Source organism: Acomys russatus, chromosome 3 (genome assembly GCF_903995435.1).
Source record: "Acomys russatus chromosome 3, mAcoRus1.1, whole genome shotgun sequence".
Taxonomy (NCBI): Eukaryota; Metazoa; Chordata; class Mammalia; order Rodentia; family Muridae; genus Acomys; species Acomys russatus.
Window position 1 is genome coordinate 37643251 of NC_067139.1, and position 22097 is coordinate 37665347.

Consider the following 22097-nt stretch of genomic DNA (forward strand, 5'->3'; position numbering starts at 1 on the left):
AAGATTATGTGGGCCAAAAGTGGAAATGATCTGCCAAGACAGGCATATAAAGCTTTTTATAAGCTATGCTAAGGAAAGTGTTCCTTGTTCAACATGACATGTAGGTAGATCATGAAAGGGGAAGAAATCAGGCCTAACAGTATAGATCTTCCATTTGTACTTCAGGGGCTCTAGATATATCTGTTGTTACTCAGAGAAAAATCTGTGCAGGGAGAAGAAAGCCATGACAGCCAGCGATGGCGAAACCGCTAGGATGGTATCATCATCTGAGACATGTGTGATAAAGACAGTGAGGCTTATGTGGAGTCAAACTTTTATATTTTACGTTGTGAAGATAGTTGACTGACTTAATAAAGCATACCACACTGCACTAAGCTGAAGGGTGAACATATGGTACCCTATACTACCTTTCAACAAGGACTGATTTCAGTGGAAATGAGGCAATAGCTGAAGGAGACATTTGAGGGTTAAGGGGGAAATCATGAATATAAAGACAGTGTAGGTCTGGCAAGATGGCTCAGTGGGTAAAAGCACTTGTCCCAATGTCTGATTATCTGCTTGGTTGCCAGGACCCACGTATTGGAAGGGGGGCTAACTTCCACGGGTATGCCATTTTCTGCTCACACACAGAATAAATAATGTTAAAAACAAAACTTTAGAGAGTGGCCTTGTCCTAATCTTAGAAAAGCTTACTGCATTTTGTGCCAGTATTCCAGATTTGCCTTGCCATCTTTATCATTCTGAAATGATCTTTGAATAAATTGATCCCAAGGGAAAGCTGTTTCTGTAAGAGTTCCATATAAATTAAAATGTATGTATTCATTTCTGTGTGGCTCAAGTGTAGTAATGTCTTCGAGATTCATCTGTGTTAAAGGGTTTATCAATATATCGTCTTTCTTCCGTTCTTCTCCTCCTTCTCCACTCCCTCTTTTTCACATAACAGCCCAAGTTTGCTTTTACCTCCTGGCACTCTTCCTACCTTGCCTTTCTAAGTGTAGAGATTGTAGGTATGAACCACCATTTCTGTTCAACTCTTTCTTTCTTAAAATGCCTCTGTTGAGGTATATGTAACATATGTAGCATACAGTGTGGCCGCATTGCATGGGCTCATATTTTGAGATTCCTTTTGACACAATGTTTCTCTTTAAAACCCTGGAGTAGACCAGACTGGCATTGAACTCAAGAGAGCTACCCGCCTCTGCCTTCTAAATGCTGGGATTAAAGGCTTGTGTCATCATACTCAGCAAGAGACTTTTGTTTTGTTTTTAATGTGTTTTATATCTGTTTGTATTTGATTTTTCTTTGTTATTCTTAAAATTATTTAGATGTTTATGGATATTTCTCATGCATGTATGGCTAAGAATCAGTTATATGCCTGGAGCATGAGTAGGCCAGAAGAAGGTATCAGATGCCCTGGAATTGGAATTTAAAGATAGTTGTGAAGTACCATGTGGATGTTGGGATTTTTTCCCCCGATTTATTTATGTATTATGTATACAATATTCTGCCTGCATGTGTACCTGCCCGCCAGAAGAGAGCAGCAAATCTCATAGATGGCTGTGAGCCACCAGTGGTATTGAACTTAGGACCTCTGAAAGAGCAGACAGTGCTCTTAATCTCTGAGCCATCTTCTCTAGCCCCATGATCCTGGGAAATGAAATTGGGTCCTTTGGATGAATAGCTTGTCCTCCTAACTGCTGAGTCATCTCTGCAATCCCACAAGATGCTGGCTTTAAAGGGGGGGGGGGGCGGGTGTGTGTGGCTGGCAAGATGGCTTAAGCCCATACAAGTACCTAACACAGAGCCTTAAGACATGAGTTGTTGGGGCTGGAGAGATGGCTCAGAGGTTAAGAGCACCGCCTGCTCTTCCAGAGGTCCTGAGTTCAATTCCCAGCAACCACATGGTGGCTCACAACCATCTGTAATGTGATCTAATGCCTTCTTTGGCAGATAAAGCACTGATATATAATAAATAAAATAAATAAATCTTTAGGAAAAAAAAAAGACATGAGTTGTTGATGCCCAGGACACAAGAAAGAACTGACTCCTCCAGGTTTTCCTCTGGTCTCTATCAAAATATGACATGATATTTGTGCTTGGTGAGGTGACTCTTACCAGGCAGGTGGATCTTGTGAGTTCAAGGCCAGCCTAGTCAACAAAGCTAGTGTAGGACAGCCAAGTCTACACAGAGAAACCGTCAAAAAAAAAAAAGGAAAAAAAGAATTGTGTGAATTATATAGTATAACTTTTATTCTCTAGAAAGAGCCAAGAATTGCACCATTTTGCTTTGGCTCTCCATCACTGTCAGTATCTTATTTTACTGTGTGGCAGAGGCTCCTGCTTGAGTTTACACTTACTAACTGGTACTGCTGGGTGTCTCCTTCATGTGTCTGTTGCCACCTTGTATTCAAACCATTGGAGAAGCAGAGTCAGGGTCTCTCTGCAGCCCGGGCTGGCGTGGAACTCAACTATATGGACTAGACTTGGTCTCAAACTCAGAGATACATCTGCCTTTTCCTTTAAAGTGATAAGAAGTAAAGGGATGTGCCATCACACATATTCTGAATATAAAGTCTCTCTCAGATAGGCTTTTTAAAAAAAATAGTTTATTTAATTTTAATTTGTGTATGTTGGTGTAGGGGTGTCAGATCTTGGAGTTACGGACAGTTGTAAGCTGCCATGTGGGAGCTTGGAATTGGACCCGGGTCCTTTGGAAGAGCAGGCAGTGCTCTTAACCACTGAGCCATCTCTCCAGCCCCCAGATAGGCTTTTTAAGATATCTCCCAGTCTGTGGCTTAAATTTTGATTTTTTTTTTTTTTTTTTTGGCGGGAAGGGGAAGAACTTTAGATAACCTCATGTAGCCTTAACCCCACTGTGTACTTGAGGATGACTTTGAATGTTGTGACCCTCCTAATTCTACTTACAGATGTCAGGATTGTAGGTGTATGCTAACACACCTGACTATGACAACAATTTTTTAAATCAAAAATATATATAAGAGTTGTAATCTTTTAATATTCATATTATTTGTGATTATGTCACATCTATGCAGATGCCCTCAGAGACAAGCAGTGGATGTCAATTTCTGAGCTGGTAATATAGGCAAAAATTGTAAGCTGCTCAGTATGGGTGCTGGGAAAGAAACTCAGTTTTAACTGTTGAACCATCTCTCTGGTTTCATGTTTTTAATCTTAAAAATTATTAACTAACACATAATTATTATAATCTATATGGAGTGCAGTGTGCTGGTTCCACATGTTATCTCATGATCAGTTAGAGTAAAGACCACACATATTCTTTTAAATATTTATCATCTTTTTGTTGTGAGACCATATGAGTTCCCTTCCTTTGGATCTTTTAAAAATGACTTAAGCGCGCCCTGCCGTGTAGCAGAGGGCGTGTTCTCTTCTAAAGACAGCTTTCCGGCTTGTTGACTAACGTCATCTCAGGTCTCAGGGTTTCTGTAACTGCTGGTAAATTCTCTTCTCTTGTATAGGTATGTATGGTTTTTAATTTTTATTTTTCATATTATTGTGTATATGTATATATGATGTGAAAGAACTCATACATGCTGTGGTATGTATATGTAGGTCCAAGAATTATGTTGTAGAATTGGTGCATTCTGGCCATCAAACTCAGGTCATTATGCTTACACAGCACGGGTCGTGTTGGCTAGAATCGAACTCTAGACTAGGCTGTCCTAGAACTACCCAGATCCTACTGCTTCTGCCTCCCAAATGCTTAGATTAAAGGTGTGATGTTTGGTTTGAGCTTTGATTGTTTTGCATTTGTGAATGTTTGTTTATTTTGCTTGCTTGCTTTGAAACTAGGTTTCTCTGTAGCCCGGTCTAGCTTTGGTTTCATCAAGTAGCTTTGGGTAACTTTGAACTCCATGAAGTCCTCCCCCTCAGCCCCAAATGACTGGCTGGCCTTAGCTGTTCATGTCAGGTTTAAACCTCATTCCAGAACTGGAGAGATGGCTCAGCAGTGCCCTCTTCTGGCCTGCACATACGTACATACACACATGCATACATCTTTTTTTAAAAAACCACCTCATTCCAGTATTGGAACATCATGTAGAATCTGAGTTCCATCCTCAAATACATAGTAAGCTTGAGGCCTGGTTAGGCTTATAAAAACCCTGTCTCAAAGAAGACAAAACAAATAAAAACTTAAAAAACAAATAAGGGGGCTAGAGAGATGGCTCAGTGGTTAAGAGCACAGGCTGCTCTTCCAGAGGTCCTGAGTTCAATTCCCAGCAACTACATGGTGGCTCACAACCATCTATAATGTGATCTGATGCCCTCTGCTAGTGTGCAGGTGTTCATGCAGGGCAGAGCACTGTATAAATAAATAAATAAATATATATATTTTTTTTTTTAAACAAATAAGATCTCAAACCCAGCTATCCAGATAAAACAGTCAGACATTATCTCTTTTTCCATTGCCCTAACCTCAGTTACAGTAAAATTAGTATTAAAATGTGCACTTCAGTCACTGGGCTGTGACTCCCCATTCTAGATCACATTTTCTCAGAGTCTTTTTTGGTAGTGCAAATTACTAGAATGCAGACAGGCAAAGGAGCATCAGTCCTCCAAGAGCTGCCTTTGAGCTTCATCTGTTTTCTCACTTCAACCTTTTCTTTACAGTTATTTATTGTTTTTCAAATTACAAGTATTATCTGTAGGCCCGGCTAACAATGAATCAAGACACAGACACTTGTTATATATTTTAAGGTAGCCTTAGTTAACCTGGGGCAGGACAGATATCAATTCTCTAAATTGCCTCCCATAGTGGGGCAGGCATGGGGTCCCCGTCTCTAATAACTTCTATCAAGCTACCTCCCATCCATAATCCCAAATACTTGTTAATGTTCTTCATCTGGGCTGGATTCTCCATCCACGCCGCAGGCCATGTGCTTCTCCTCCACCTAACCCATGGCGGCCTCCCTCTCTTCACTTCAGGTCTCCTTTTTTTCTTGGCAGTCCTTCTTCTTCCCAGAATTCCTTCCTCTCTAAGCCCCCACCTATCTTCTCTGCCCTGCCCAGGTGGGATAGCTTTTTATTAAGCAAAAGGTGGGTCAGACAGCAAGCTGTAATTAACATCAAACTATACCAGACCATCCCCCAACAGTTACTTACAAATCTCATTACGAGAAATGTCCAAGTCCTTTGGTATGGCTGAACCTGTAGGGAAGAAAATGTTGTATAGAACATGTCTAATATCAGTAAAACAATTCTGGATTACTATGCATTTTCTTAGATAGATTGAATAAAATCTAAATTAGCAAACTCTGAATTAAAAATGAACATCAGATCCCACGAATCTGAGAAACAACCTCAATGAGAATTTAAGAATTTGTTTTCTTGGATCTTATCTCGTTGATTCTAGAACAAGGTTCATCCACTTGGACCCATCATACTTGTTAGCACTTTCACTAAGTTTAGGCAGACAAAACCATGGCTAGCCATCCTCACTGCAGTACAGGTTCCAGTGATTGTTAGGGAAGGATTCCTCCTCTCCATCTCTCAGTGGCCGCCAAACACAATCCTGGGTCTTGTCCTTTGGTTGCTACAGAGACCACATGAATGACCTCACTAACTTGTCAGTGTCTGGCTTGTCTTGAGTCCATGATACAGACGAGGCAGGAATAATGTGCATAATAAATGCCTGGAACATTGAAGGATTCAAATATTAATTGACTATATATTTCCTTTTTCGTGAGTATTCAGTGGAGGTTCAATCGAAAGAAAATAGTGGTGTTCAGGTTCTTCTGCAAAATATTTAAAGATAGGTTTCTTTCACCTTTGCTTTTTAGCGGTTGGAACATTGGTTTCTTTCACAACTAAGCATTTTGTTTAGAGGTATTTTTTGATGCTTGTGCTCATTGTCAAGGGCAAAATGTTTAATCCAACCATGAACCCAAGAGCAGTTCAGACATCCAAGAAAAAAATTCCTCTGATGATTAAGAAGGCTTACAGTCAGAAATGTTAGCAGAGGACCTTTGAAAGATGCTCCTCAACCCTAGGACCAAGCTTCTTTCCGCTCTACCAGAACATTGGCTCCAGGCCCATGACAGAAGTGAAAGAATCTTGCATAAGATTAAGGAGTCTTTCCCAGATAGAGAGGATTCTGGACATTACTGTCAGTGCAGAGAGATCCTATAGCAGAGTTGAAAAGATTTATTCCGATTGAGCTGGGGGAACTAGAAGCACTGGTCTTAATGGAGATAGGGAAGGTGAAGTTGATTAAACTGTACAGCAATCATTTTTAATGGAAAATATTGAAAAATTACATTGGGCCGTAATCTTTCTATTAACTTTGGAGATTGGTCCATACACATATACTTTGTTGCATGTGTAAGTTTTTCTGGTACTTTGATCACCTCTGAGCGTGATCACACATTTTCCTGACTCCTTAACAATACAGAATGAGATGATGTTTTGGGTCTCAACCATTACCACCATATCTTAGTTTTGTATATCTCATGCCAGTCCAGCAGTAGGGCATTCATTCCACCATCTTCCTCCTTGCCTCCTGGTCCTGCTACTACCCCACTGCTGCTGTGGTCTGCTCTTTGCTGCTTGAGGATTAGTGAAGGGCCTACCATCCATAGCTAGGGATGGGGGGAAGGGAGTAAAGTAGGGATAATGTATCAGAAAAGCCGCAGCTGTATAACTGCTATCACTCTTGTAAATACAGCCCTTCCTGTGCTCCGGGAATGTTTTCCCGCCTTCTTTTCCTCTTCATCCTCCTCTCACTTTTCCATTTCCTCTCCTCATTCTGCCTTTCCCTGGGAAGCCATCATAGCTGCCACTGTTGACACTTAGTTCTTGATATAATTTGTTTGTTACATATACAATCTCTAATATTTGTTAGATAAAAGGTACAAACACAGGCTGGGTATGGTAGCCCACACCTTTAACCCCAATGCTTAAGAAGACAGAAGCAGACTGATCTCTGTGAGTTGGAGGCCAACCTAGTCTACAAAGTAAATCCAGGGTAGCCAGAGCTACACATAGAAACCCCATCTCATAAAGTGAAAAGAGAGCCGGGCAGTGGTGGCGCACATCTTTAATCCCAGCACTTGGAGGTAGAGGCCGGCGGATCGTTGTCAGTTCGAATCCAGCCTGGTCTACAAAGTGAGTCTAGGACAACCAAGGTTACATAGAGAAACCTGTCTTGGGGAGCGGGGAAGCCAAAAGAGAGAGAAAGAGTGTGTTCATGCTCAAGCTTGCTCTTTACTGCTTGCCTTTTCCCTTCTTTTGCATCTCATGGTGCTGTATCTCCAAAGCAGAATCTCTGCTTTTCTCCCGTACCCTCTTCTCTTTCTTTCCTTAAGCTTTTCTTATGGATATATAAAAAAGTAGAACAAAAAGTAAATTTTGCATGTGGTTGGCTGGGAAGGTGAACTTCAGTCAATCAAGAGATTGCCATATAAGTGTGAGGACCGAAGTTTGGATTCCCAATGTTCGTGTAAAATGCCATCATGACAATATGTGTAATCTCAGGTACTCGGAGGTAGAGCCAGTCAGATTCCTAGAGCCAACCTGGTGGTATCAGTGAGTAACACTTTCTCAAAAAATAAAGTAGATGAGACTACAAAGATGACTTTGTGGTAAAGAGGTGCTCTTTCATGGAACCTGAGTTCAATTCCTTGTACCCACACCTGGCAGCTCACAACTGCTTGTAATTCAAATTTCAGCAGATCCAACTGGGCTCATGCATGCATACATCTACACAAAAATGCACGTGTATACACACACACACACAGACACACACACAAATCTTTAAAATAAAAAGTAGAGGGGAACTGAGGAAGGCATTCCGTGTCAACCTTCACTTACAAACGTGTGCACACAGAAAGAATCTATAAATGCTCATTGAGTTTCAGTCATTACTTCCCTCTGTGCAGTTGAAGTCTTCTAACAGAACTTTTATTTTTTTATTTGACAGTCATTGATGTTCTTTATTGAATCACAAAATCATATAATTTATATAGCATATATTTGTCTATAGATAATTATAAATAATATTTTTAATCTAACAGAACTTTTAAAAGAAAATCCAGGGGCTGGAGAGATGGCTCAGTGGTTAAGAGCACTGTCTGCTCTTCTGGAGATTCTGAGTTCAATTCCTGGCAACCACATGATGGTTCACCACCATCTATACTGATCCCAGTAGAGGACTCATACATTAAAATAAATCTTTTTTTAAAGGAAGAAAAGAAAATCCATTAGGTTTTCAAGAGTTATACTAACTCCTATGTTCATTTTCCAATTTTTCCATTTGTATTTAAAACAAAAACTTGACTGTAGTGGCTTTATTTTTATTTAATTTTATTTTCAGTGGGAGAGAGGTATTTGAGACAGAGTTTCTCTGTGTAGCCTTGGTTGTCCTGGAACTTGCTCAATAGACCAGGCTGGCCTGGAACTCACAGAGATCCACCTGCCTCTGCCTCCCAAGTGCTGGGATTAAAGGCGTGTGCCACCACGCCCAGCTACAGTTTTCATTCTTAAACCAGTCTTTTGAATTAGGGCCGGGGCTCATCTATTAGCCTAAGCTGGCTGACCATCACATCCCTGGGGTCCTCCTTTTTCTGTTCCCATAGTGTTAGGATGATAACTCCATGCCACCATACCTCTCTTTTTAGATGAGTGTTGCTGGTTTAACTCAGATCCATATGCTTGCCCAAAACAAAGACATTTTTTTCTATAGCATTTTAAAGCCTCTAAAGCCTAATATGGATATGCCTGTATAATCCTAGCACTTAGGAGTTCATAGCAAGAAAATTAAGAATTGAAGGTTATTTTCAGTTAAATGGTAAGTTGGAGGCCAGTCTGAACTTCATGACTCTGTCTTTAAAAAAAAAAAAAAAAAAAAAAAAAGTAAAATCCAAATATGTTGTTGTTGGTTTTTTTTTTTTTTTTTCCATTTTATTATTGTTGTTTGGTCAGTTGGGTGTGTGTGTGTCTGATTATTTATTTGTTAGCTTTGACTATTGAATTTTCTACCTTTTAAATTTGATGGGTAGTATATTTGATATATTCCTTTAACTTGTTCTTCTATTTTATTTCTTCAAAAAGTACTTATATTTTTGTCTGTCTATTATGGGTGTGCATGCATGTGCCATAATTGCTGTCTTAAGTCAGAGAACAACTTGTAGTAGTCATTTTTTTACCATATGAGTCCATAAGATAAGCTAGAGCAAGTTACACTTATGCCTGCTTCTTGTTCCTGTGTTTTCTTTATCTCCTATAGCATAGGTGGATCTAGAGGATGGATTTGACAGGAATGCTTTGTAGACAGTATGGCACACGTCCTGTTACATCCTACCATTAAGCACATATCTGGTCAGATTGTCTGCTTATAAAGATACTAAGGTTGTTCGTTTGTTAGGGTCAGATTTTTTTCAGTTTCGTGAATTTCATAAACTTCTTCACTAATTTACACCTAATGCTTAGGTTGAGGCAGATGCTTTCGGTTTTTTGAGACAGGCCTTTTCTGTGTAGCACTGGCTATTCTGAGCTCGCTTTGTAGACCAGCTACTTGAACTCATAGAGATCCGCCTGCCTCTGCCTCCCAAGTACTGGGATTACAGGCATGTGTCGTTGTGCCCAGCTTAATAGATACTTGTAGTAGTATTTGTTTTCTTTCTCTTTCTCAGGAATCCATACCTGTTTTGTATGTAAGCAGAGTGGGGAAGATGTGAAAAGGTGCCTTCTGCCTTTATGTGGAAAGTTTTACCATGAGGAGTGTGTCCAGAAGTACCCACCCACTGTCACGCAGAACAAGGGTTTCCGGTGCCCCCTCCACATCTGTATAACCTGCCACGCTGCTAATCCCACCAATGTATCTGCTTCTAAAGGTTTGCATTTTTTTCTTTTTAATAGAAACCAATCTAATTATAAGACTTGGGTTGTTATTTTAAAGTGCAACCTGCTAATCCCAGCACTCAAGAGGCAGAGACAGGAGGATGGCTATGAGTTTGACGCCAGCCTAGTCTACAGACAGCCAAGGCTACACAGAGAAACCAAAAAAAAAAAGTTCAGCCTGGAAAATTTAAAATATTTCCATATCATAGGAAATTTTGTTTGAAAACACCTTCTATTTAGTGTATTTTATATTTCCTTTTAATGTTGCTACTGTATAAATTGATTTAAATAGCGTGATGCTAGTTTTTAGTTGCTGAGGTATATTAGGAGATCCATCTGGACAATAAGCATCATACAATACGAGGCAAACACTAGTACCCCACCATTCCATTGGTTTTAATTTGAATTTATTCCAGGAAATTATTTGGATCATGGTCTCTTTGCTGAGGCAGGTTTATTTGCTCCTAATGGGGATTAACAAAGAGCTTCCCCTCTTATTCATAATAGTGGTTTACATGATTCAGAGCCATGTTTTTTTTGGGGGGGGCTTATTTTTTGAAACAAGGTTTCTGTGTATCCTTGGCGCTTTGTAGATCAGGCTGGCTTCACTGGTTGCTGGGACTAAAGACATGGCACATGTTTTTAAGTGGTCTTTTACTGCTGATATTTTCTCCCTCCTGACAAATAGACTTGAATAATGCACTTTGTTTCCATGTGTAATTTTCTTCTCTTGGTCTTCCCCCATTTCCCTGCTTTCCAAAATATAGGTCGTCTGATGCGCTGTGTCCGATGTCCCGTGGCATACCATGCCAATGACTTCTGTCTTGCTGCTGGGTCAAAAATCCTTGCATCTAACAGTATCATCTGCCCTAATCACTTCACCCCTAGGCGGGGCTGCCGAAATCATGAGCATGTTAATGTCAGTTGGTGTTTTGTGTGCTCAGAAGGTAAGTTGTGATTCCTGGTTGTATGAGTGGTTTCAGAGTGATTATCCAGTGTTTTGTATTTTATATGTATTGGAGTGAATATTGAATCCCTGGAATCTGTTTGTGTCAGCTACCCAGTGTTGGGGTTACAGACTGGATTTTTTTCTTGGGGACTAGGGACCCTAACTTAGGTTCTTATGCTTCTATAGCAAGCCACTGAGACATCTCTCTAGTCCCTCATGCATCCTTTGTAATTTATAACATACGGGGCTAGGAACATTTGGTATGGTACTTGGCCTACCATGCCCGAAGCATTGGTTTTATGTGAATTTGTGTGGTGGTGTATACCTATAGTCTTTACCGCAAATGTCTGTACATCACCTGAGTGCAGTGCCAGAGGAGACCAGATCCTTTAGAACTAGAGTTAAAGGAGGTTGTTTAGGGGCTGGAAAAAGGTTAAGGTTAAGAGCACTGCTCTTCCAAAGGTCTCGAGTTCAATTCCCAGCAATCACATGGTGGCTCATGACCGTCTGTAATGACATCTGGTGCCTTCTTGTGCTTGGCAAGTGTACATATGGACAGAATACTGTATAAATAAAAAATAAATCTTTAAAGAAATAAAAATGTAGAAGGTTGTTAATGACCATGTGATTGCTGGGGAATCAAAGCCTGGTCGTCTGCAAGAACAGCTCATGCTTTGAACCACTGAGTCATCTTTCCAACTCCTGATGAAGAGTTGTTTTGTTTTTTAGTTTATATATGTATATTTACCATATTTTCTGGCATATAAAACAATCCCCAGCTTTTCCAGTTAAAATATGAAGGTTGGCAATATTCTCGCTGTATAAGACTACCCCTGCTGCCCTGTGTAGCAGGTTTGGGCGTGTGTCTATTTGTAGGTAGGGCACAGACAGCTAGGCATTAAAAAGTTCAAAAGTCATCTTATACACAAGAAAATACGTTATTTTTATGACTTATGTCTCTACTATGCCTCTACTAAAGACATACACAACCATGCCCAGCCTGAAGAAAGTTTCTAGAACAAAGCAGAAAAACAGTAGCACAGGCTATAAAAGAACTCAGTACTTCATAAAAGTTAAAAACAAGTCCAAAGAGCCGGGCGTGGTGGCACACACCTTTAATCCCAGCACTCGGGACGCAGAGGCAGGCGGATCGATGCGAGTTCGAGGCCAGCCTGGTCTACAAAGTGAGTCCAGGATGGCCAAGGCTACACAGAGAAACCCTGTCTCGAAAAACCAAAAAAAAAAAAAAAAAAAAAAAAAGAGTATGATGGTGAATGGAGACAACTAGAAGTTATGAACAAAGGAACTCAGTAGGCACACCAACACCCTGCTTTAGAAGTGCTTCATCTGGCCTGGTGCAGTGGCATGTGCCTGTAACCCCAGTACTCAGGAAGGCAGAGGCAAGGAAATCAATGTGAGTTTGAGCCCAGCCTGAGCTACAAAGGCTACACAGAGAAACCTTGTCTCAGTGCGGGCAGGAGGGAAGAGAAGAGAGAATATGAGAATGAATGAATGAGATATGACTCCCCTCTGGTAACAAGGCAAAATAGTTAATATAACTATTGCTGTAATTGCCTAGTTCTGAAAAATTAGAAAAAGAGTGAAAGAGCTAATTATGTGGAATTGCTGTTTATGTATCAGGTACTGCTGAATGGTTTGTTGACTTAGTTTTCAAAAGTGATTATTGTTCATTATAAAATGTTGCTAGTGGAGAAATTAAATCTCAGCAAGGAAAGTGAGTTCCTAAAGTAATAAGCATTTAGAGCTTAAAGCCCTTTCCTGTCAGCAGCTAGCTTGTGTTTTATGGTTGCAGGGGTGGTTCCATTGCTAAAGTGCTACCCACCTGAGTTCAGATTGTCTTGCTTCTGTAAAAAGCAAAGCACATTCCTACAATACAGCATTGTCAGGTCAGAGACAGGCAGATAACTTGAGTTTATTGGCTAGTCAGCCAGCCTAGCAAAATTGACGAGCTCTAGGTTCAGTAAGAGATGTTGTCACAAAAAATGAGATAGAAGCCGGGTGTGGTGGTGCACGCCTTTAATCCCAGCACTCGGGAGTCAGAGGCAGGTGGATTGCTGTGAGTTCGAGGCCAGTCTGGTCTACAAAGCAAGTCCAGGACAGCCAAGGTTAACACAGAGAGACCCTGTCTCTTGGGGGAAAATGAGGTAGAGAGAAATAAATGCACCAGCACCAAGCTCTGACCTCCACGTGCATGCAAAACACATGTACATACACAAAACTCTATTGTGCTTTTCTTATATATGGTCTCTATTTGCCAGAAATAGTCTTCGCAAGGAAAGAAAATGCTTATTGATATTTATGCACATAAATTTTGCTTACTTTTCACCTTATTGCCTAAACTAATTTTGCTGGTAAAGTATATACTATTTCTTCTCCAAATTTGAAAAACTTTGATATGAGCTGGGAGCTCAGGAATGTTAGAACATCACATGTATTGTTGCAGAAAAGTCTGCGTGTTTGGTTTGGTTTGGTTTTGGTTTTTCAAAGCAGCGTTTCTCTGTGTAACAGCACTGGCTGTCTTGGACTCACTTTGTAGACCAGGCCCCTGCCTCTGCCTCCCAAGTGCTGGGATTAAGGGCATGCACCACCATGCCCAGCTCGTCTGCCCTTGACTTGGGTTACAGATTTTGACTAGGAGCTGAGCAACTTTATATAACCTTGTGATGTAAATGCCAGGTTTTTTATTCCTGTAGGAGGCAGCCTTCTGTGCTGTGATTCTTGCCCTGCTGCCTTTCATCGTGAATGCCTGAACATTGATATCCCTGAAGGAAATTGGTACTGCAATGACTGTAAGGCTGGCAAAAAACCACACTACAGGGAGATTGTGTGGGTGAAGGTTGGCCGATACAGGTGAGTGAGCATGACAAAAAACGGCACTCACTTCTCTTACCACCCTCTGTTTCTTGGGTTCTCGTAGATTATTAACTTTCAAAATGCTCTTTATATTTAGGCATAATAGTCCAAGCCCCAATCAGTTGTCCTCTATAGCGAAAAATTAAGTATGATTTAATTCTAGGAAAATGTGTGATTTCCAGCTGTATGTGTGCTGTAGCAAATTCCTTACTGAAGTAAGATAAGCCAGGAAGATGCATTGTTAACATTTCAGAGTAGTTCTTGCAGAGATGCATGGTCATGTCCTTCTCCACCAAATACCTGATTATAGTTCATACCATGAGTTCATTTTAGTTTTGTTCTTGAAGTTGTGATTTGAGTGGGAATGTATAAAAGTGCACAACATAAATTTGGTTTTGTTTGTTTGATTTTAAACAATGTTTCATTGTATAGCCCTGGTTAGCCTCGAACTCAGAGAGATCTGCCTGCCCCTGATTTTTGGTATTTAGCCAGATAACATGAATGATTTCAATATAGCAAAGGAACACTATGGTTATATACTTTATACATTTCTAGGAGAGAATCTGGGTGTGGTGGCATACCCTGTACTCCCAGCAGTTGGGAGCCTGAAGCAGGTGGATCATAAATTCATGGCCAATTCTGGCTGTATAACAAGACCCTATATCAAAACAAGCAAAAAAGGTCTACTAGAGAAAAGTTTAAAGGTTATTGACACACACACAAAATAGATCTTAAAAGATGGAAATATTAATTATCTTAATTAGATAATCACAGGGAGGTTCTGTTTTAGTTTTTGTTTTTGCTTTTGATTAAGGGTCTTAACTCTAGCCCATGATGTGTAAACCAGGCAGGTCTGAAACTGACAGATACTCACTTGCCTCTTCCTGCTGAGCTTAATTCACTCCTAGGATTAAAAGTGTGCACCACCAGCAGAGTGAATCTCTGCGTTCCAGGCCAGCCTGGTCTACAGAGTGAGTCTAGGATATCCAGGACTACAGGACAAACCCTGTCTTGAAAATCAAAAATCAAAAACAGAACAAAAAAAATTATGCATCACCAAGTCCAGTCAGTTTTTTCTTTAAAGTCCAAATTGTCTAGTGTGTTACTGTCAAGGCCCTTAATTAAGTTGAGCATTCTTATTTTTTCACATTTTTCATTGTTTGTTCATTATTTGTTTGTTTTTTCAAGTCAAGATTTCTCTGTGTACCCTTGGCTGTCCTGGACTCATTTTATAGACCAGGCTGAATTTGAACTTAACAGTGATCTTGCCTGCCTCTGCCTCTTTATTTGCTGGGATTAAAGGCATATGTCCCCATGCCAGCTTATTGTCACATAATTTAATTGTGTATGTGGATGTGTTCATGTGAGTACAAGTGTCCTATGAGACAAAAAACATGGGATCCCATGGAGCTGAATATACAGACGTTGTGAGCCAGCTGATGTGGGGGCTGGGAATGGAACAGAATCGTGAAGAACAGCAGCATGTGCTCCTATTCACTGTGCCGTCTCTAGCCACCACCGTCAGATTTTCATTTCATTGTTACAGAAATTTCTTAAGTAAATATTATGGTTATAAATATTTTTTTGTGTACCATAATTTCTTGAAGTAGCAGATTCTAAGAGATTATTTCTGTATTTGTGAGTGGGCCTGTTATTTCATTCTTCTGCAATGTTCTCCTTGTCTGTATTGTTGATTTATAAAATTTCCATGGATTGGGAGCTGAGGCTATGGCTACATAGCAGAATGCCTGCTATCCAAGCGTGAGGAGTAGTGTTCTGAACTGAGCACCCTCATGAGTGTGAGGCCGGCGTGTAGCCTACCTGCAGTCTCAGAGCTTGGGAAGTAGGGATAAGGATCCTGAAGGCAAACTGGCTAGCTAGACCGGAAAGGACCGTGACCCAGGAAAACACAGTGTCCACTTTGTACCTGTACACACTACACATACACATGCCCCCCCCCCCCAAAAAAAAGCCTTTGCAGGCTTGTAGAGGTTTCTTTTCTTATTGTGCCGTTTGCAGGTGGTGGCCAGCTGAGATCTGCCATCCTCGAGCCGTTCCCTCTAACATTGATAAGATGAGACATGATGTGGGAGAGTTCCCTGTTCTCTTCTTTGGGTCGAATGACTATCTATGGACTCATCAGGCCCGAGTCTTCCCTTACATGGAAGGGGATGTGAGCAGCAAAGATAAGATGGGAAAAGGAGTTGATGGAACATATAAAAAAGGTAACTTTGCTCTTATTATTGCTCAGTCAGGCAAAGACTTCTATAGCTGAGTGTCTGCTCTGTGTTCAATGTTCATATAATGTAATGGCTCAGGTTATCTAAAGCATTGTGGTGCCTACTTTTAATCCCAGCACTCAAGGGTAAGGCAAAGGAATTACAGGATCAAGGTTACCTTGGATTATATTGTGAGTTCCAGGATGATTTTTGCTATATAGTAAGAATGTGTCTCAAAAAGTAAAAAGAAGCCAGGTGTCTTAGCACACACTTGTAATTCCAGCTCTTGGGTGGTAGAGCATAGGTTCAGTGGCCTGGCTTCTATGAGACTGTCTCAACAAAACAGAAGTGGCTGGGATTACAGATGTGCTTTAGTGGTACAGGGTTTGTCTGTAAGGTCTTGGATTGATTCCCAACAGTTTTCAAATTTAGGTATTCATGTTGATACATTGCTGTAATTCCAGTTGTTAGGAAGATGAAGCAGGAAGATCACAAATTTGCGGCCAGCTTCTGTTGACTAGCAAGACCCTGCTATATAAAGTTAATTATTTACTTAATTAAAGCCAGATGTGGTGCCGGGCATGGTGGCGCACACCTTTAATCCCAGCACTCGGGAGGCAGAGACAGGCGGATCACTGAGTTCAAGGCCAGCCTGATCTACAAAGCGAGTCCAGGACGGCCAAGGCTACACAGAGAAACCCTGTCTCAAAAAACAAAAACAAAAACAAAACAAAAAGCCAGATGTGGTGGTGCTCGCCTTTAATCCCAGCACTCTGGAGGCAGAAGCAAGACAATCTCCATAAGTTCAATGCCAGCCTGGTGTACCTAGCCAGTTAAAGAAGTAAATAAGACAGAATTGGTATACTGTGTTTTATAGTGCTGCATCATCAGTGTCCTGACCTGGCAGGGTCATATTAGCTAGTGCCATTGTTTTTGTAGAGAAGTCACTCCAGAATTATAGTTTCAGTTCAACTCTAACTGTACTTTGGGGACAGCTTCCTTTGGTCTTCTCTGTTCTTCTAATCTCAGTATCTCAGCTCATCAACAGTTGAGCTGTGGACCTCACCTCAGTCTGCTGTGCAAGGACTCAAAGCTACTTTAACTTTTTTTTTTTTTTTTTTCTTAAACAAAAGTTGTAAAAGCAATTAAAATTGCAGGGAAATAAAGGAATTTTTAATAAGCTGGCCTATCACCAAAGGCAATATAGAGTATCATGGGGGTAAGATGTCCCCCTGCTATTAGCTTTACCACTTAGCAGGCAGATATAATGGGGGAGAGGTTCTTTGAATATCTTCCTATTTAAAAAAAAATCTATGAAGCAATTAGTGTTCTTCCTACAGTTGTCCTTTGAAAGGCAATATATTTCTTGTTAAATGGGTATTGAAGCTTAGGAATTTGTCTAGGATAAGGAGAAAAGTATGTTAATGATCTGATTCTTACTAATGAAGTGATTCTACGTTAGTTTAGAACAGAACATTACTTTAACAAATATTCTGTTTACCCCATGCTCTTAGAGTCCCATTTGCCATATGGACTCTGGAAAAACCTGGAATATTGGTTCTAATAGTATAGGAGCTTGAATAGTGAGTCCTGTCATCCCAGATAATCAGTGACTACACCACCACCATTTTTGCCTGTGTAAAACTGTCTGTCACTGAAGCTAGAGGAGAAAGTGGTACGAAAGGCCCTCTGTCTGAGCCTGCGGAAGTCTTAGCGCATTTGTCATTGTACCTACCTAGACCAGGGGCTGACTACCTACTTAGCCCTCTAGGAATATGTCTTTTGTGCTTGAATCTGGTATAGGTATCAATAGTCAGGATGTCATCCTGTGGCTGTCACGGTCTGGAAATTGAAATGTTGAAGTCATAGATGTCTTTGTCAAGTGATGCTTTGAAGAAAGAACCATAAAAACAGTTACCAATTGTTGTTTTCCAGGCAATTTAATTGTTTGTTTTCTGTTTTTAAGTATTTATGGCAATTTTATCAATAGATAGCATCTTGATTTTGTACTTGTAGAATTGGCCCTATAACGGTTACGTTATTTGCCCAAAGTCTGTGCCACATGGTAAGTGGTGTAGGAAGGTTTTTGGCTCTGGCAGTTAGACTGAAATTACAATGTTTTTCTTCTTGTTTTTGAGATAGGATCTTAGTATAGCTTATAAGATGAGAGCCTGTATCTGGAAAAATGAGTGAAATAGGTGGTTTTAGGTAGTTCTATGGAGTAGGATGACAAGGGAGAGAGAGCATGCATAATAACCCTAAGGTGTTCATTATAAGTTAGAGGAGAGAATCTTTAAAGAAGTAATAGATCCATAGGGTAAAGCTACAAAAAGAAAAGAGGGAGCATTAGAGTTCTCAGTTTTATTCTGGTAGTAGAACAAGAAATTACACATTTAAGTTGAGTCAGAAGGCTGTTGGATTTTTCAGATACTGTAATCTTTGAAGGATTATGACAGCATGAAGTGAATTTAGAGATACAGATCTGCTTGTTGTTAGGCCCATAGTGTTAGTAGAGTAGATGCAGGACAATGCAAGACGCCTAGTACCTAGCGCCAAGGAAAGGAGAAGCGCATCTTTGGAATCCTTCAAGAGCATAACCAGCACGTTGCCTGTGGCACTTAGGAAATTGTGCTCTGGAAACAGAGGCATTTTATTTTTCTGTGATGGAGGTTATCTGTATTTTATACTTGCTTATGGGTTATATTTATTTTAATGTTATGTGTGAATACCTAGGAGATTTTCATAGTCATTAAAAAATAGATGTCATGGTTTTGCCTTTTCATGTAATGTTGATTTACTATTGTTGGTAAGACATGGGTTTTCTCTATCTTAAAAGTAAGTGATTTTGTTTTGTTTTCTCAGCTCTTCAGGAAGCTGCAGCAAGGTTTGAAGAGTTAAAGGCCCAAAAAGAACTAAGACAGCTGCAGGAAGACAGGAAGAATGACAAGAAGCCACCACCATATAAACATATAAAGGTGAGGGGACAAATCTTGGGAGTTGTGTGTTAGAGTGACACTATATGGCTCCCTTCTTTTCTTTGTACATGGTAAAAATTAAAAATGTAAACAAAGTTGCTTTGAGAATTGAACATAAAAAAGAAAAATTACTTGATTGTCATTTCTAACACAATTGTGGTAGTCAGTTTTCTCCTTTTCAGACTTGGCACTATACTCCCTTACCTACTGAACCACCTCACTGTCTCTCTTCAGTGTTCTTTGGCTTTTTGTGGTTTTGTTTGTTTGTTTGTTTGTGTTTGACGTTGTAAATCATTGGTTTCCCCTCCCCCAAAGTGATTATTTGTATATATTAGCTTATATGACATCATTTTATGTCAGACCCTGGTTTAGAATTCTTTGGGCCTAGCAACTTTTTTGGTTTTTCGAGACAGGGTCTCTCTGTTTTAGCCTTGGCTATCCTGCACTCACTTTGTAGACCAGGCTGGCCTCAAACTCACAGCAGTCCGCCTGCCTCTGCCTCCTGAGTGCTGGGATTAAAGGCGTGCGCCACTATGCCCGACTTGGCCTAACAACTTTGAAATTGGTTTTCCCCCCCCCCCTAGTGCTAGAGATTATAGGCAAGCATTCTAACCACCAAATTAGAGTCTCCCACCCCTTTTTAATTTGGAGATGGGTCTCAGTTGTCGGGGCTTGCCTTTAACTTGTGGTCTGTCAGAGTCTCTCATATATATACACCAGCACGCCTGGCTTGAAAAATGTGTCGCCTCACTTGAAAGTAGTGATACTGTCTAGTGAAGGTTCTGGATTGTTGTATGTTGACTTACCCGATATCATGCTATGTGCTTCTCCAGGTGAACCGTCCTATTGGCAGGGTACAGATCTTCACTGCAGACTTGTCAGAAATTCCCCGTTGCAACTGTAAGGCTACTGATGAGAACCCCTGTGGGATAGACTCCGAGTGCATCAACCGCATGCTGCTCTATGAGTGCCATCCCACAGTGTGTCCTGCTGGAGGGCGCTGTCAAAACCAGTGCTTCAGCAAGCGCCAGTATCCAGATGTTGAAATTTTCCGCACATTACAGAGGGGCTGGGGTCTCCGGACAAAAACAGATATTAAAAAGGTAAAGAAAAACTTAAATTATGAGATAAAAATAATTATTGCTTGATATAACTGGTCCTTCCTGATGAATGTGAGAAATATTACATAAAGGACGCATAGTCAGAGCTTATAATGCGCTCTAAAGTATAGAAGGTTAGGAATGGATAATGTCATCAAAAGTCATTACATTGGTCATGTTCCCTATGCAGAATAATAAAATAAGAAATTCATAGAGATATTACAATCATTTACTCTTTTGTGAAATTCTTGAGCCAGTACTGAAGATAAGGAAAACGAGATGGTTACAGTCTTTTAATAAAATAGTTTAGTAAGGAGAAGACAGTTTGGGTTAATAAGTGTGACAAGCAGTGTAGAGCTTTCCTCAGTTAACATACAGGGCATCTTCAACATGAAATGTGGAGGCCTTCACCACCTCCTCCATCTGAAGGCACATCTATGGGCATTTCCAAGGGAAGCTACAGGTTCTTCAAGTTTTTAACAGAAATAGTGTATATTCTGGATAGAAAAAATAAGTCTTACTTGACAATTTAGTAAAATAAACCTTATCATTATTTCTGAAGAATTTTGTTGAGGTTTCTTTTTTTCTTTGTTTTGCTTTTTGTTTTTTGAGACAGAGTTTTCAGTGCTGGGATTATATGTATGTATAGGTCTCCATTTTTTGTTACTTGTTTGTTTTTCAATTTCTCTGTGTAGCCCTGGCTGTCCTAGACTTGCTTTGTAGACCAGACTGGCCTCAAACTCTAAGTGATCCTCTGTCTCTGCGCCCCTGGGATTAAAGGTGTGCGCCACCACCACGCCCATCATGTAGGCACACTTTTAATGCCTTCCAACACCCTAACCCCAGGTAGGAGAGAAAGGTTAGTGGGGAGAAGGGGTGTGGTTCTCTTTAGCTACTTCCTGCTGGCTGTTCTTTGGGCCCAATATACAAATCTTTCTTTCAGGATATCTCAAGACTTCTCATCACACTGCAGCAATAGCCACCAAGAGCAACAGCATTCTTCTTCCTTCTCTGAGCCACTCCCCCTTGGGGCTCTGACATTTATCTCCTCTCCAGAGTCCTCATAATTAAACTAATTATAGCTAGCAAAGACCACTCCCTTCTCAGAGCTGCATGAGGCAAATAGTCTGCTGCTGTGGACAGTCTCATATCCCACACCCAGGATTAAAGAAAAACATGTTTACATAACATACCTAAGAAACCAAAACTGCCATAACAGATGTCTGCCAGTGTCCATGGCTTCTTGAGGTTTTTAGGAAGCACAAGGATTATAGCTTGGTTTATTTAGGTATTTACTAAATATTTATCTTGTTTGCCAGCCAAGAACAAGATTAAATCTCAAAAGTAATTGGTAAAAGCAGGTATAATTGTACTATCCAGAATGGAATGGACAGTGGTGTGAAATGTAGAAGGGACGTAAACAGCTCCAAGAAAGATAAGGTACTTGAGAAACTGGCTTTCAGGCCCTTAGTCAGGTGACTTCAGTCTTAAATGCTGGTGGACCTTGTGCCTTGTATCTTGATGCTTTTCTGCTGGTGAGAGTGAGGCAGTGATTTTCTTCAATAACTGATTAAAACATTGTAAATAATAAAATGCATAAAATCTACTTTGGGGAAATCACCCATATTAAGTACTTCTTAAAATAAAAGTTGTGGGCTGGAGAGATGGCTCAGTGGTTAAGAGCTCTTCCAGAGGTCATGTGTTCAGTTCCCAGCAACCACACGGTGGCTCACAACCATCTATCATGTGATCTGATGCCCTCTTCTGGTGTGCAGATGTACATGCAGGCAGAACACTGCATATATAATAATAAATAAATAAATCTAAAATAAGAGTTGTACATGTGAACATCACTGTACTTTTACCATTAAGTTCTGAGTGATTTTTATTCTAGGGTGAATTTGTGAATGAATATGTGGGTGAGCTAATAGATGAAGAAGAGTGTAGATCTCGGATCCGTTACGCACAAGAACATGACATCACTAATTTCTATATGCTCACTCTAGATAAAGTAAGTGATGCAGAATCATTTTGTATTTGAATGTGTGTTTGTCCATATACATAAGAACTTTGTAGATCTTGGTTCTGGAGAGAATTAGAATGG

The 22097-nt window shown here is 40.3% G+C and overlaps 1 protein-coding gene across 1 annotated transcript in view; it reads left to right on the top strand.

Annotated features, from left to right (window-relative positions):
* Positions 1 to 22097, top strand: part of Nsd1 (nuclear receptor binding SET domain protein 1) — a 119589-nt gene that overhangs the window by 82528 nt on the left and 14964 nt on the right. The window contains exons 14-20 of the mRNA XM_051171938.1: positions 9669 to 9869; positions 10644 to 10823; positions 13540 to 13696; positions 15719 to 15924; positions 18781 to 18893; positions 19727 to 19996; positions 21888 to 22004. Of these exons, the coding sequence (XP_051027895.1) occupies positions 9669 to 9869; positions 10644 to 10823; positions 13540 to 13696; positions 15719 to 15924; positions 18781 to 18893; positions 19727 to 19996; positions 21888 to 22004 (1244 nt within the window). The remainder of the gene's footprint in view (positions 1 to 9668; positions 9870 to 10643; positions 10824 to 13539; positions 13697 to 15718; positions 15925 to 18780; positions 18894 to 19726; positions 19997 to 21887; positions 22005 to 22097) is intronic.